General features: G+C 43.7%; 1 protein-coding gene across 3 annotated transcripts in view; it reads left to right on the plus strand.

Annotated features, from left to right (window-relative positions):
• Nucleotides 1-11,590, plus strand: part of hip1rb (huntingtin interacting protein 1 related b) — a 37,270-nt gene extending 25,680 nt beyond the window's left edge. For all 3 annotated transcript variants that reach the window (XM_029678141.2, XM_029678142.2, XM_029678143.2), the window contains exons 14-32: nt 1,140-1,323; nt 1,428-1,516; nt 2,343-2,459; nt 2,574-2,675; nt 2,980-3,174; nt 3,430-3,577; nt 3,727-3,813; nt 3,960-4,067; nt 4,212-4,348; nt 4,435-4,545; nt 4,684-4,742; nt 4,840-4,870; nt 4,973-5,035; nt 9,034-9,134; nt 9,261-9,366; nt 9,507-9,630; nt 9,727-9,788; nt 9,888-10,115; nt 10,286-11,590. In XM_029678141.2, the coding sequence (XP_029534001.1) occupies nt 1,140-1,323; nt 1,428-1,516; nt 2,343-2,459; nt 2,574-2,675; nt 2,980-3,174; nt 3,430-3,577; nt 3,727-3,813; nt 3,960-4,067; nt 4,212-4,348; nt 4,435-4,545; nt 4,684-4,742; nt 4,840-4,870; nt 4,973-5,035; nt 9,034-9,134; nt 9,261-9,366; nt 9,507-9,630; nt 9,727-9,788; nt 9,888-10,115; nt 10,286-10,294 (2,061 nt within the window). In that variant the 3' untranslated portion in view covers nt 10,295-11,590. The remainder of the gene's footprint in view (nt 1-1,139; nt 1,324-1,427; nt 1,517-2,342; nt 2,460-2,573; nt 2,676-2,979; nt 3,175-3,429; nt 3,578-3,726; nt 3,814-3,959; nt 4,068-4,211; nt 4,349-4,434; nt 4,546-4,683; nt 4,743-4,839; nt 4,871-4,972; nt 5,036-9,033; nt 9,135-9,260; nt 9,367-9,506; nt 9,631-9,726; nt 9,789-9,887; nt 10,116-10,285) is intronic.
• The last annotated feature ends 1,728 nt before the right edge of the window (nt 11,591-13,318 follow it).

Genomic DNA, 13,318 nt, shown 5'->3' on the forward strand with positions numbered 1-13,318 from the left:
ATCAACCCACACAAGTGACGCACCCCTCATAGGGACGGCATGGAAGAGCAACCAGCATATTGTTTTCCCTAAACACCAAGCTACTTTTCCCCACTTCAAAAAATAACTACTACTTTTCATTTAAGTTTCTATTCACTAGTCAGAAAAGTCTGTCAAGCCCTCTCCCGCCAAAATGAACGCTATACATCTTCTAGCTATCTATTGATAGGACAGGCACCTGTCAGTCACAAAGCAATCAATGACCGGGAAACACTGCTGGTTTACAGTCTGCTGTCTGTCCCACCTTCCTGTACCTTTATGATTGGTGTGCGCTGTGGTAGGTTGCAGTCAAAAAGAAATACATGGCTGGAGAGCGCAAGAGAAATCTGCCCATCCCATTTAATGTAAGTGGTGAGTCGAAAATCCACATAGCCTAATTTATTGTTCATTTATTTATTTTCTTTTGCGTGTTTCCTATAGTCAGCCACGGAGTCATGGCGCGTAGGCTATTTATTGACTGTCCTTTGATTGACGACCGAACAGCAAGTGTTGTTTCGTTTATAAAAGGTGTCAAAATGACTGAATAAAGTTGATCTCCCCAATTTGCGTACTGGTATACGTTTTGACAATTATTTGCAGATAAATTATGAAAAGCCTGGGGACACCTGGCTGGCTACTTTTTCTATTTGGCTGGCTACTCCGTGAACTTAGGGGAAACACTGATAACCAAGTTTTGACAGTGGTAGACATGGTTGATTTGTAAAGGAGAGAGGAATTTAGGTAATGTGTTGGGTGGATGCAAAGATGAATCGTGACATGTGGAATGTGGCAGCTTGTCTCAGAATGGGAAATGACATCTATCTGTTCAGAGAAGACCAGAAGATGTGTCTGGGACACAGTGTGAAATGTACTGTTGACCCCAATTTCTGCAAATGGCTGGCTCCTAATGTGGCCTGTTTCTTAACTGTTGCTAAAGGTTTATGCCTGTGATGTTGAATTGAGCCATCTTGTAAAAATAATTTGTACCACTCAACACGTGTTTCCCCCGTCTGAGGCCCTCATCCACTAGTGCCATGTCATGGTGTCCTGTGGTGGTAGTGATCATCTACCCAGGGGAGGTTTACTATGGTGACTGACTATCTACCTCCTCCCTCCTGCAGGCCCAGCGCTACATCACTCAGCTTAAGTCCCAGATCAACAGTCTTGAGGCGGAGCTGGAGGAGCAGCGGGTGCAGAAACAGCGTGCCTTGGTGGAGAACGAGCAGCTGCGCATGGAGCTGGAGGCCACGCGCCGCCGCAATGCTGAGCACGAGAGTGTGCAGGCCACCTTCGGAGAGGCCGAGAGTAAGAGAAGCCACTCACTAAGTCTGGCATACATGTTCAATCACATTGTATTGAACACACACTGACGCCTCCCTCTTGTCTCTGACCCCCATTTTGCTACCCAGCAAGAGCCCAGGCCACAGAGCAGCGCTATAACAAGCTGAAGGAGAAGCACACTGAGCTAGTGTCTAGCCATGCGGAACTGCTCAGGAAGGTACACCCTTATGAGGAACCTCACTCACCTCTGTTTTCATTGTGGTTTTCTCCACATATGCTCATATCAAATGTATTTATATAGCCCTTCGTACATCAGCTGATATCTCAAAGTGCTGTACAGAAACCCAGCCTAAAACCCCAAACAGCAAGCAATGCAGGTGTAGAAGCACGGTGGCTAGGAACAACTCCCTAAAAAGGCCAAAACCTAGGAAGAAACCTAGAGAGGAACCAGGCTATGTGGGGTGGCCAGTCCTCTTCTGGCTGTGCCGGGTGGAGATTATAACAGTACATGGCTAAGATGTTCAAACGTTCATAGATGACCAGCATGGTCAAATAATAATAATCACAGGCAGAACAGTTGAAAATGGAGCAGCAGCACGGCCAGGTGGACTGGGGACAGCAAGGAGTCATCATGTCAGGTAGTCCTGAGGCATGGTCCTAGGGCTCAGGTCCTCCGAGAGAGATAAAGAGAGAATTAGAGAGAGCATACTTAAATTCACACAGGACACCGGATAGGACAGGAGAAGTACTCCAGATATAACATCTGGCCCCATCTGAGGACACCCCCGGACAGGGCCAAACAGGAAGGATATAACCCCACCCACTTTGCCAAAGCACAGCCCCCACACCACTAGAGGGATATCTTCAACCACCAACTTACCATCCTGAAACAAGGCCGAGTATAGCCCACAAAGATCTCCGCCACGGCACAACCCAAGGGGGGGGGGCGCCAACCTATATAGACTCAGACTCAACTGAGCGTTATTTTTCTGTATAGTGTGAAGAGAATGTTTAACAACGTATATGTGACATTGTGTTGGCAGAGTGCAGACACAGTGAAGATGCTGTCAGCCACCCAGCAGACTCAGGAGGAGGTGGAGAGGACTAAGCAGCAGTTGGCTTTTGAGGTGGATCGTATCAAACAGGATGCTGACATGAAGGTTAATGTTATTGAGTATTAGAAATAGTGATCCAGTACTGTTAATTTTATATTTCAGTACTGTATTAACCTTTTGTCTAAATTACTGAATAATGTTATTGTCTTATCATTGCAGCTTGAGGAACAGAAGTTTGAGATGGAGAAGCTTAAAAGAGAGTTTGAGGAGAAGAAGGCAGAAGTGGAACGTGTCAAAGGCACTCTGCAGAGCAACGAGAAGGTGTGTGGTGATGATGCAGTAAATACTGAATAAAGTGGGTTCCCTCCACTCTGTAATGACACAGGGGACTCATGTGATTCACCATTATGCAAAACTAGATGCAAAAGAATCGCCCCACTTTCCAGACTTGCAAATCAGAATTGTCTGTGAAGGCTATAGGAACCTGCACTGTGTGAGGAAGTGATCACATGAAAGTCTCACAAACATCAGAAAAGGCTTTTCCTCACAAAAGTTAATGTACCCATTATTCTGTTATCTGCCTTCTCCCTCTTCCTGTCTCTTCTCTACCCTCTCTCTCTCCCAGGTGGGGGAACAGCAGACCAGATCCATGTCCGCCCTGCAGGCGGAGAAGGAGCGTCTGATGCACTCTGTGAGTGAGAAGGAGGCAGCACTGTCAGCCCTGCGCCATGCTGCACAGCTGCAGCAGTCGTCCCTGCAGCAGGAGAGGGAGAGGAGCACCAGGGAGCTGGGAGAGCTGCAGGGCAGGTTGCAGGAGAAGGTCAGTCAGGACAGCACCGCACAGAGTTCAGTCAGCTGCTTTGTCATTTGTTGATTGCAAAAAAGCAAATAGACAAAAGCTATACTGCTGGTCAAATCCCCTATTACTCAGACTGTGCATTGCAAAGTAACAGATTTTCTTTAATCATTGAACAATTTGGCTGTCTGCACAATATAAGATAAACCATTAGTATGTCTGTGCCCATCTATTTTTCCCTCTGACCGTATGTCTGACTGTCTCATTGCATCTGTGTAGTCTAGCCGTGAGGAGCAGCTGCAGCAGAAGCTGCTGGAGGAGCAGTTCTCTCTGCTGCAGGGAACGGTCTCTGAGGCTGAGAGCATCATCCAGGATGCTGTGGCCAAACTGGACGACCCCCTGCACATCCGCTGCACCAGCTCGCCAGGTTAAAATGAGTGAACGTACACATACACACAGAGAGATGCTGTTCATATCACTTAGAATATAAAGTGAAAGATGACTCATCCATGCATGTGTGTAAATTTATAAAAAATAATGCTTTTCAAGCTTTTATCTTTCTCTCCACCACCACAGATTACCTTGTCAGTCGGGCAGATGCCACTTTAGGCTCCATTGACAAAGTGAAAAGGGGTCACTCAGACTACCTGACGAACATGGGAGGTGAGTTGCTCATTACTTTGTGCTCAGTGTTTTTGATATAATTAGTTGTCTTTGAGCAAACCCAGTGATAATGGTCATGAGTGCTCGTTAGTGACAGAGCTTGGCTGTGTTACTGGCAGTGATGCATCCTTTCCTCTGTTTACCAGATGTTGGTGGGCTTCTGAGGGCCCTGACCCAGTTCTCCCACCTGGCTGCTGACACCATCATCAACGGCAGTGCCACAGCGCACATGGCTCCCACCGACCACGCCGACCGTAAGGACGTTCTCTTCAAATAGAACGGATTCCTGTTAGAAATGGATCTTGTATCTTATTGGAATTTTACTGAAATATGATATTGAATCCATTTGGTATGTGATTACAGTGTCAGTGTGTATCTTGCACTTTTGCACCCTGCAGGTCTGACTGAGAATTGCAGGGGCTGTGCCACTCAAAGTCTGCAGTTCCTGAAGGACCTCAAGTCCAAGGCCTCTCTCCAGAGGGCAGATACGGCCTCCATTCGCATTGTGGTCCAAAAGATCCTGAGGCTGGGGGAGGTAATGGACTACTGGGCAGTCTTCTCAATTTTTATCCCTGTCCTTTTACTGTTTTTCTTAATCTCATCTCCTCTTCCAATGTTTAGGAGCTGCGACCTAAAGGCGTGGATGTGCGACAGGATGAGCTGGGAGATCTGGTGGACAAGGAGATGGCAGCAACATCAGCAGCCATTGAGGAGGCAGTGCGCAGAATCGATGTGAGGATCACAACCATGTAGAACATCCCACTGTAGAGGGGAATGACATCACAAGCTCAACACTATCTACACAATATATCTGTATTCATACCCAGGTTTTATCCACATTTCTCAATTGCTGTTTTTCTATATCTAAAGGAAATGATGAATCAGGCACGAAAGGACACCTCTGGCGTCAAACTTGAGGTCAATGAAAGGTCAGTAGTATGTTTGACTTACACACTGTATTTTAGTTGAAATAATTCATGCATTTTTCCCCTTTAACTCATCATGATATTACTCCTTGTTTCATAGAATCCTCTACAGCTGCACAGACCTGATGAAGGTAAGATGGCTGCTATTCTACTTACTGTTTTGATTGACTTACTCAAAAGGTCTGATCGAAATCCTAATAATGCTGCGTTCCCTCCTTTCCTCTCTCCTTCAGGCCATCCATCTACTGGTCCTGACATCAACCGACCTACAAAAGGAGATTGTTGAGGGAGGGAGGGTGAGTCTTGACATTTAGAATTTAACGTTGAAAACTTTGTGAAAATGGTGGTAGGCCTGATCACCGACAACGGCGAGGAGGTCAGAGTGGTGCCAGGACAACAACCTCTCCCGCAACATGATCAAGACAAAGGAGATGATCGTGGACGACAGAAGGAGGGCCGAGTACGCCCCCATTCACATTGATGGGGCTGTAGTGGAGCAGGTCGAAAGCTTAAATTCCTTGGTGTCCACATCACCAACAAACTATCATGGTCCAAACACACCAAGACAGTCGTGAAGAGAGCACGACAACACCTTTTCCCCCTCAGGAGAATAAAAAGATTTGGCATGGCTCCTCAGATCCTCAAAAGGTTCTACAGCTGCACCATCGAGAGCATCCTGACTGGTTGCATCATAGCCTGGTATGGCAACTGCTCGGCATCCGACCGCAAGGGCTACAGAGGGTAGTGCGTACGGCCCGGTACATCACTGGGGCCAAGCTTCCTGCCTAAAAATTGTCTGACTCAAGCCGACCTATTCTCATAGACTATTCTCTCTGCTGCCGCACGGCAAGTGGTACCGGTGTGCCAAGTCTAGGTCCAAAAGGCTCCTTAACCGCTTCTACACCCAAGCCATAATAAGACTGCTGAACAGAAAATGAAATGGCTACCGGGACTATTTGCAATTTACTCTGCTGCTACTCTTTTTATTCATTTATTTAACCTTTAGTTAACTAGGAAATTCTCGCTGTTTATTGTTTATGCATAGTCACTTTACCTAGATGTTCAGTACCAGTCAAAAGTTTGGACACCTACTCATTCAAGGGTTTCTTTTATTTTTACATCGTAGGATAATTGTAGAATACATTGTAGAATAATAGTGAAGACGTCAAAACTATGATATAACACATGGAATCATGTAGTAACCCAAAAAGTGTTAAAACAAATCCAAATGTATGTTAAATTCTTCAAAGTATCCAACCTTTGCCTTTTTATTTAACTAGGCAAGTCAGTTAAGAACAAATTCTTATTTACAATGACGGTCTACCAAAAGGTGAAAGGCCTCCTGCGGGGAATTAAAGTAAAAATAAATTAAATGGAAAATATAGGACAAAACACACAGACGACAACATAGCATGGCAGCAACACAAAACATGGTCCGAACATTATTGGGCAGTGACCCTTACCTGCCGATCTATAAATTACATCTCCGTAATCTAGCATGGGTAGGATGGTTATGACTACCTCAAGCTCTAAACCCTCAGAGGTAGTAATCACACCTGTGGGGAGAGGGGCGTGGAGTTCCCACATATGCTGAGCACTTGTTGGCTGCTTTTTGTTCACTCTGCGGTCCAACTCATCCCAAACCATCTCAATTGGGTTGAGGTTGGGTGATTGTGGAGGCCAGGTCATCTGATGCATCACTCTCCTTCTTGGTCAAATAACCCTTACACAGCCTGGAGGTGTGTTGGGTCATTGTCCTGTTGAAAAACAAATGATAGTCCCACTAAGTGCAAACCAGATGGGATGGTGTATCGCTGCAGAATGCTGTGGTACACATAGAATGCTGTGATGCAGAGCCTCGGTCTGATGCCATTAAAAGGGCATTTACCACCTTCACAAGTGCAGTCTCAGTGCTATGATGGGGTCTAAAACCAGACTGAAGCAGTTTGTATACGTTGTTTGTCTTCAGGAAGGCAGTGAGTTGCTGCGCAACAGCCTTTTCTAAAAATTGAGAGGAATGGAAGATTGGATATAAGCCGATTAGTTTAAAAAATATATTTTCTGGGTCAAGGTTTGGCTTTTTCAAGAGAGGCTTTATTACTGCCACTTTTAGTGAGTTTGGTACACATCCGGTGGATAGAGAGCCGTTTATTATGTTCAACATAGGAGGGCCAAGCACAGGAAGCAGCTCTTTCAGTAGTTTAGTTATGCTATGACTACAAGGTCTGATAGGAATTCAGGGAACTCAGTGAGGAACGCTGTATATGGCCCAGGAGGCCGGTAAACAGTAGCTATAAAAAGTGTAGGCTGCATAGATTTCATGACTAGAAGCTCAAAAGACAAAAACGTCATTTAAGAAAAAAAATTGCATTGTAAATGTTAACAACGCCTCCGCCTTTGCGGGATGCATGGGGGATATGTTCACTAGTGTAGCCAGGAGGTGAGGCCTCATTTAACACAGTAAATTCATCAGGCTTAAGCCATGTTTCAGTCAGGCCAATCACATCAAGATTATGATCAGTGATTAGTTCATTGACTATAATTGCCTTTGAAGTAAGGGATCTAACATTAAGTAGCCCTATTTTGAGATGTGAGGTATCATGATCTCTTTCAATAATGGAATGGAGGAGGTCTTTGGCCTAGTGAGATTGCTAAGGCGAACACCGCCATGTTTAGTTTTGCCCAACCTAGGTCGAGGCACAGACACTGTCTCAATGGGGATAGCTGAGCTGACTACACTGACTGTGCTTGTGGCAGACTCCACTATGCTGGCAGGCTGGCTAACAGCTAGTGGCAGCTCCTGAAGAAGATCACCATGGTTGGCACAGTTAGAAAGAACAAGCCTGAGCTTCCCCCTGCACTGCTTGCAACATGGGGGAGAGAGACCCTCTCATCAAAGTTTGCCTTCACCACCACTCTATTTTCTTGACTCCCAAAGAGGAACAAGAATGTGGTCCTCCTACAACCACAAAGGAGGTGTGGACGACAAGGTGATTGGAACTTACAGCTGCAGGAGAATGACTGCCCACTGGCTATCTTCTGTAACATCATTGATATGTCCTCATACAATACCTTTGTGATATGGAACAAGATCAACCCTACCTGGATGCCTGATAAGCAGAACAAGAGGAGGGTGTTCCTGGAGCAGTTGGGAAAGGCACTTGTAACCCCCCCACACATTCAAAGAAGGGAGCGCCTCCCCCGCACAGCAGCCTCTGCAGCGCATGTGAAAGCTGTTCAGGGGGCTGAATCTCATCCAGATCCAGCTGGAGCAGGCAAGAGGAGGATATTCCAAATCTGCCCCCCAAAGGACTGTAAAACAAATACTATGTGCTGCACATGTGAGAATTAAATCTGCAAAGTCCATGCACAGACACTTGCAAACTGTCCTACATGTGCTAATTAGAGTTGATTGATTTATGTTCTTTACGTTTTTGTTTTGTATCTAATTTGATTTATTGTTGTTTTATACACCTTGTGGGTGTGGGCAATTGTTAAAAAATGGGAGAAGACTAGTATTTTGTAGTTGAATTCCTCATTGTACAGTATATAAGAATATATCACTATGTTGCCAAAAAAGTCATTTTTGACCCTTAGGACAAGGGGGTGTACAGACTGTTAAGACTACACAAGGGTTAAAGTAATGATGGACTGTTGTTTCTCTTTGCTAAATTGAGTCGTTCTTGCCATAATATGGACTTATTATTCTATATACCCCCCTACCTTGTCACAACACAACTGATTGGCTCAAACGCATTAATAAGAAGGAAAGAAATTCCACAAATGAACTTTTAACAAGGCACACCTGTTAATTGAAATGCATTTCAGGTGACAACCTCATGAAGCTGGTTGAGTGTGCAAAGCTGTCTTCAAGACAAAGGGTGGCTACTTTGAAGAATCTCAAACATAAAATAACACTTTTTTTTTTGGTTACTACATGATTCCATGTGTTATTTCATAGTTTTGATGTCTTCACTATTATTTTACAATTTAGAAAATTGTAAAATAAAGAAAAACCCTTGAATGAGTATGTGTGTCCAAACCTTTGACTGGTACTGTATATATTACCTGGACTAACCTGTAGCCCCACACATTGACTCTGTACCAGTACCCCCTGTATATGTTTTTATGTTCCTTTATTTTTTGTTTAGTAAATATTTTTAACTGCATTGTTGGTTAAGTGTTTAAGTAAGCATTTTTAGCTGTTGTATTCGGCGCATTACTACTTTTACTTTTTTATTTTTTTATTAAAGATATGTCCTGATCACTGCTAGACTTGATCTTCTCTTTCTAGGGTGCAGCCACTATTAAGGAATTCTACGCCAGGAACTCCCGTTGGACTGAGGGACTCATCTCTGCCTCCAAAGCTGTGGGATGGGGAGCCACACAGATGGTGTAAGTGCATTATAGGGGGTTGCCTTAACTTTTTATCCGAGTGTGGTTATTTGTGTGTGTGACTTAGAGATCCCTCATGTTATAGGATGGGATGATTGTGTGATGTTTGTCTGGTTTCTCCCACAGTGAGTCTGCTGATAAAGTGGTGCTGCACACTGGTAAATATGAGGAGCTCATCGTCTGCTCACACGAGATCGCTGCTAGTACGGCACAGCTGGTTGCTTCCTCCAAGGTGAGAAACAAACACCCAACCTTTTTAACTCTGTGTTCCCTTTCCCCTTGCCAATATCTGTTTATTCTATTTTCCTCATATATTCAAAGTGTGTCCCTATCACTGTTTTCTTCATTCTCCCTCTCTCCTTCTGCATTTAGGTAAAGGCAAACCGCAACAGTACGAAACTGACAGCTCTCCAGCATGCTTCTCGCCGTGTGAACGAGATGGCGGCCAACGTGGTGGCCTCCACCAAGACAGGCCAGGAGAACCTAGAGGACAAGGGTTAGTGTGGTTGGTTGTGTCTTAACAAACAGATGTGAATCCTCTCAGGCCTTATGAGTCATATGGCTGTTTGATGCGTTTCCCTTTTTTCTGCAGATACCATGGACTTCTCTGGAATGTCCCTCATCAAGTTAAAAATGGAGGAAATGGAGTCGCAGGTGAGTCACCAGGCCTGTGTGTGTCTTTTTGAGCCTGTCTGCATGCCATGTGTGTGTTCTGTGTGAAAATAACCTTTCTCAACTGTATGTTTGTCTCAGGTGAAGGTGTTGGAGCTAGAGAATCAGCTGGGTAATGAGCGTCTGCGTCTGGGAGAGCTCAGGAAGAAGCACTATGATATAGCAGGTGTTCCAGCAGCAGGCCTCTCAGAGGGCAATGGCCTGGCCCCCTCATCTGCCTCTGAGCCCTCCTCACCCAAACCCTCCAAGCCTAGCATCTTGAGGAAACCTGCCTTGGCTCAGAAACCCAATTTACCACCTAAAAATATGGTAAGAGCCAAAATGGCTGGATTTGTGTTCATGTTTAGGGTAGTACTTGCTGAAGAAACTGCCACATAATGAAACATTTACAAAAATCTCAACTAACTCTTATGCTTCACCAAATACAAAATACTCTTATGCTATTTCAAATATGTGTGTTGTCTGTCTTATCATTGCAGTTCAGGTAGATTGATGCAGGCTAAAGAAGGACATCTCCATGCTGGATGGTCGGGTTGATCTGAGACAAACTGCCATCATATGAAGTGAACACAGGGTCTTTAAGCTGCCTCCAACCAGACGATCCTCTTTCCCAACCCCAACTGTACCTCTGTCCCGCTTTTCTTTTGCCAAACTGGAACTTGTGCTCCTCTCTTCTTCAGCCTGATTTGATCCCTCAGTGCTTTCTGCCTCTGAAGGAGACATGCTCTATTCTTCTTTTCTAGATTAAACATCATATGCCACCAAGGTGGGATTCTTTGTTTTCGTGGACATAATGGTATTGAAAACTGAAAGGGAAAATGAGGAAATCATGCAAAACTTTTTTTATTGCAGCAATGCCATTTTGTCTGAACTTTTTACTTATAGCCTACTGTATATTAAAAATACTAATTTTATTAGTATGGACAGGATCACTGCAACATCACAAAATGACAGCAACATATTGAACTAGCCCATATCTGGGATAGCCTCGTGTTGCTGTAATTTTCTATGTTGGTTGGTGTGTAAGAAAGGAAGGAGACATTGGCACACAGATTATGCGGATAAGAACATATTTCCACACATTAAGTCCTGTTCAATGTCTCTGTATTAGTTCCAAGTTGTCATTCCTTCTATGCTCAACTCTTCTATGCTCAACTCTTTTCATATCACCAAACGATCATCAGTAAGACCAGGGGGTGAGAATTTTCAGGCAACCCTGTTTAGGTTAGTGTTTGATTCTAGATTTGACCAATTTAACCCCTGGTACAGGAACAGCTCCCATCATTAAAGTATGCACTAGTTTAGCTATACACATGGTCATAAGGAAGTATAATTATGCTTTTTTTAATATCTATATACAATTGGAAATTCACTCAATGGGGATTGGCAATCTGCACATCAAAAATTATTCTTTGCATCTCTTCTACGTGCTCCCTAGCCACTGAATGTCTCTCACACTGGTTATATAAAACTGGCTATGCAGTCAAAAGATGTTGGTGAAGATGCTGGTACACAAACGGAATCTCTGTACTTGACAAATAATTATCACCTTGAATTTTTAGAGGAAGGCTACTTTCCAAAGCTGAAAATGGACAGGGGGCTGTACAGTATACAGTATGTGGAACTCTTTTGCTTCTGGGAGCTTTTCTTATGATTACTTCTGTGCTTTCATTTGTAATAAACACATTTATACATTCAAATCTATTAATATATTTTAGTAAAGATTACTGTGGTTCCTCCATGTAATAAGTGTATGTCAAATGAGCAATAAATGTTTATGGTCATCTGTTTGTTCTTCTGTATTTTGGAAGGTAAAATGGTAGTTGTCAACAGGTTTTTAAAACAACTAAATATTTGGATTATGGCTGTTATTGACCCTGGAATTAGGCATATATATATATATAACTGACACAGCCTTTGAGGATGTTTGAAAATGGTAAACAGAAAAAATATATACTGAATAAAAATATAAATGCAACATGTAAAGTCTTGGTCCTATGTTTCATTAGCTGAAATATAAGATCCCAGAAATGTTCCATAAGCACAAAGCTTATCTCTCATTGTATGCATACATTTGTTTACATCCCTGTTAGTGAGCATTTCTCCTTTGCCAATTGAATCTATTCACCTGACAAGTGTGGTATATCAAGAAGCTGATTAAATGGCATGATCGTTACACAGGTGCACCATGTGCTGGGGACAAGAAAAGGCGACCCTAAAATGTGCAGTTTTGTGATGCAACCCAATGCCACAGACATCTCTAGTTTTGAGAGTTTGAAATTGACACGCTGACTGCAGAAATGTTCAGAACTGTTGCCAGAGAATTGTATTTCTCTACCATCAGCTGCCTCCAATGTTATTTTAGAGAATTTGCCAGTATGTTTGACCAGCTACACAACCGCAGACCACGCCAGCCCAGGACCTCCACATCCAGCTTCTTCACCTGCAGGATTGTCTGAGACCAGCCATCCGGACAGCTGATAAAACTGGGTTTGCCGTCTCAGGGATGCTCATCTGCGTGCTTGTCGTCCTCACCAGGGTCTTGATCTGACTGCAGTATAAAATCGTGACCGACTTCAGTGGGAAAATGCTCATCTTCGATGGCCACTGGCACGCTGGAGAAGTGTGCTCTTCAAGGATTAATCCCGGTTTCAACTGTACCGGGCAGATGGAAGACAGTGTAGCGTGCAAGGTGTCGTAAGGTCGAGCAGTTTATTGATGTGAACATTGTGAACCGAGTGCCCCATGGTTGTGGTGGGGTTATGGTATGGGCAGATATAAGCTATGGACAACAAACACAATTGCATTTGAATGCACAGAGATACTGTGACGAGATCCTGAGGCACATTGTTGTGCCATTCATCCACCGCCACACCTTCATATTTCAGCATGATAATGCACGGCCCTGTGTCGCAAGGATCTGTACACAATTCCTGGAAGCTGAAAATGTATCAGTTCTTCCATGGCCTGCATACTCACCATACATGTCACCCGTTGAGCATGTTTGGGATGCTCTGGATCGACATATGACAACTTGTTCCAGTTCCTGCTAATATCCAGCAACTTCGCACAGCCATTGAAGAGGAGTGTGACAACATTCCACAGGCCCCAATCAACAGTCTGATCAACTCTATGCAAAAGAGATGTGTTGTCCTGCATGAGGCAAAAGGTGGTTACACCAGATACTGACTGGTTTTCTGATCCATGCCCTACCTTTTTTTTGAAGGTATCTGTCACCAACAGATGCATATCTGTATTCCCAGTCATGTAAAATTCATAGATAAGGGCCTAATGCATTTATTTCAATTGACTAATTTCCTTATATGAACTGTAACTCAATAAAAACTTTGAAATTGTTGCATGTTGCGTTTATATTTTTGTTAAGTCTTTATTCACTTTCATATTAACATTGCACAAGAACGATTAATTCAGAGAGGATAGAAAGAAGAAAAACTTAATGACCTGAAAGTGCCAGTCACACAAGTACACTTCAGCAGGAGAACCAAGAATAA

Source organism: Oncorhynchus nerka, linkage group LG13, assembly GCF_034236695.1.
Source record: "Oncorhynchus nerka isolate Pitt River linkage group LG13, Oner_Uvic_2.0, whole genome shotgun sequence".
In the NCBI taxonomy this organism is placed as follows: domain Eukaryota; kingdom Metazoa; phylum Chordata; class Actinopteri; order Salmoniformes; family Salmonidae; genus Oncorhynchus; species Oncorhynchus nerka.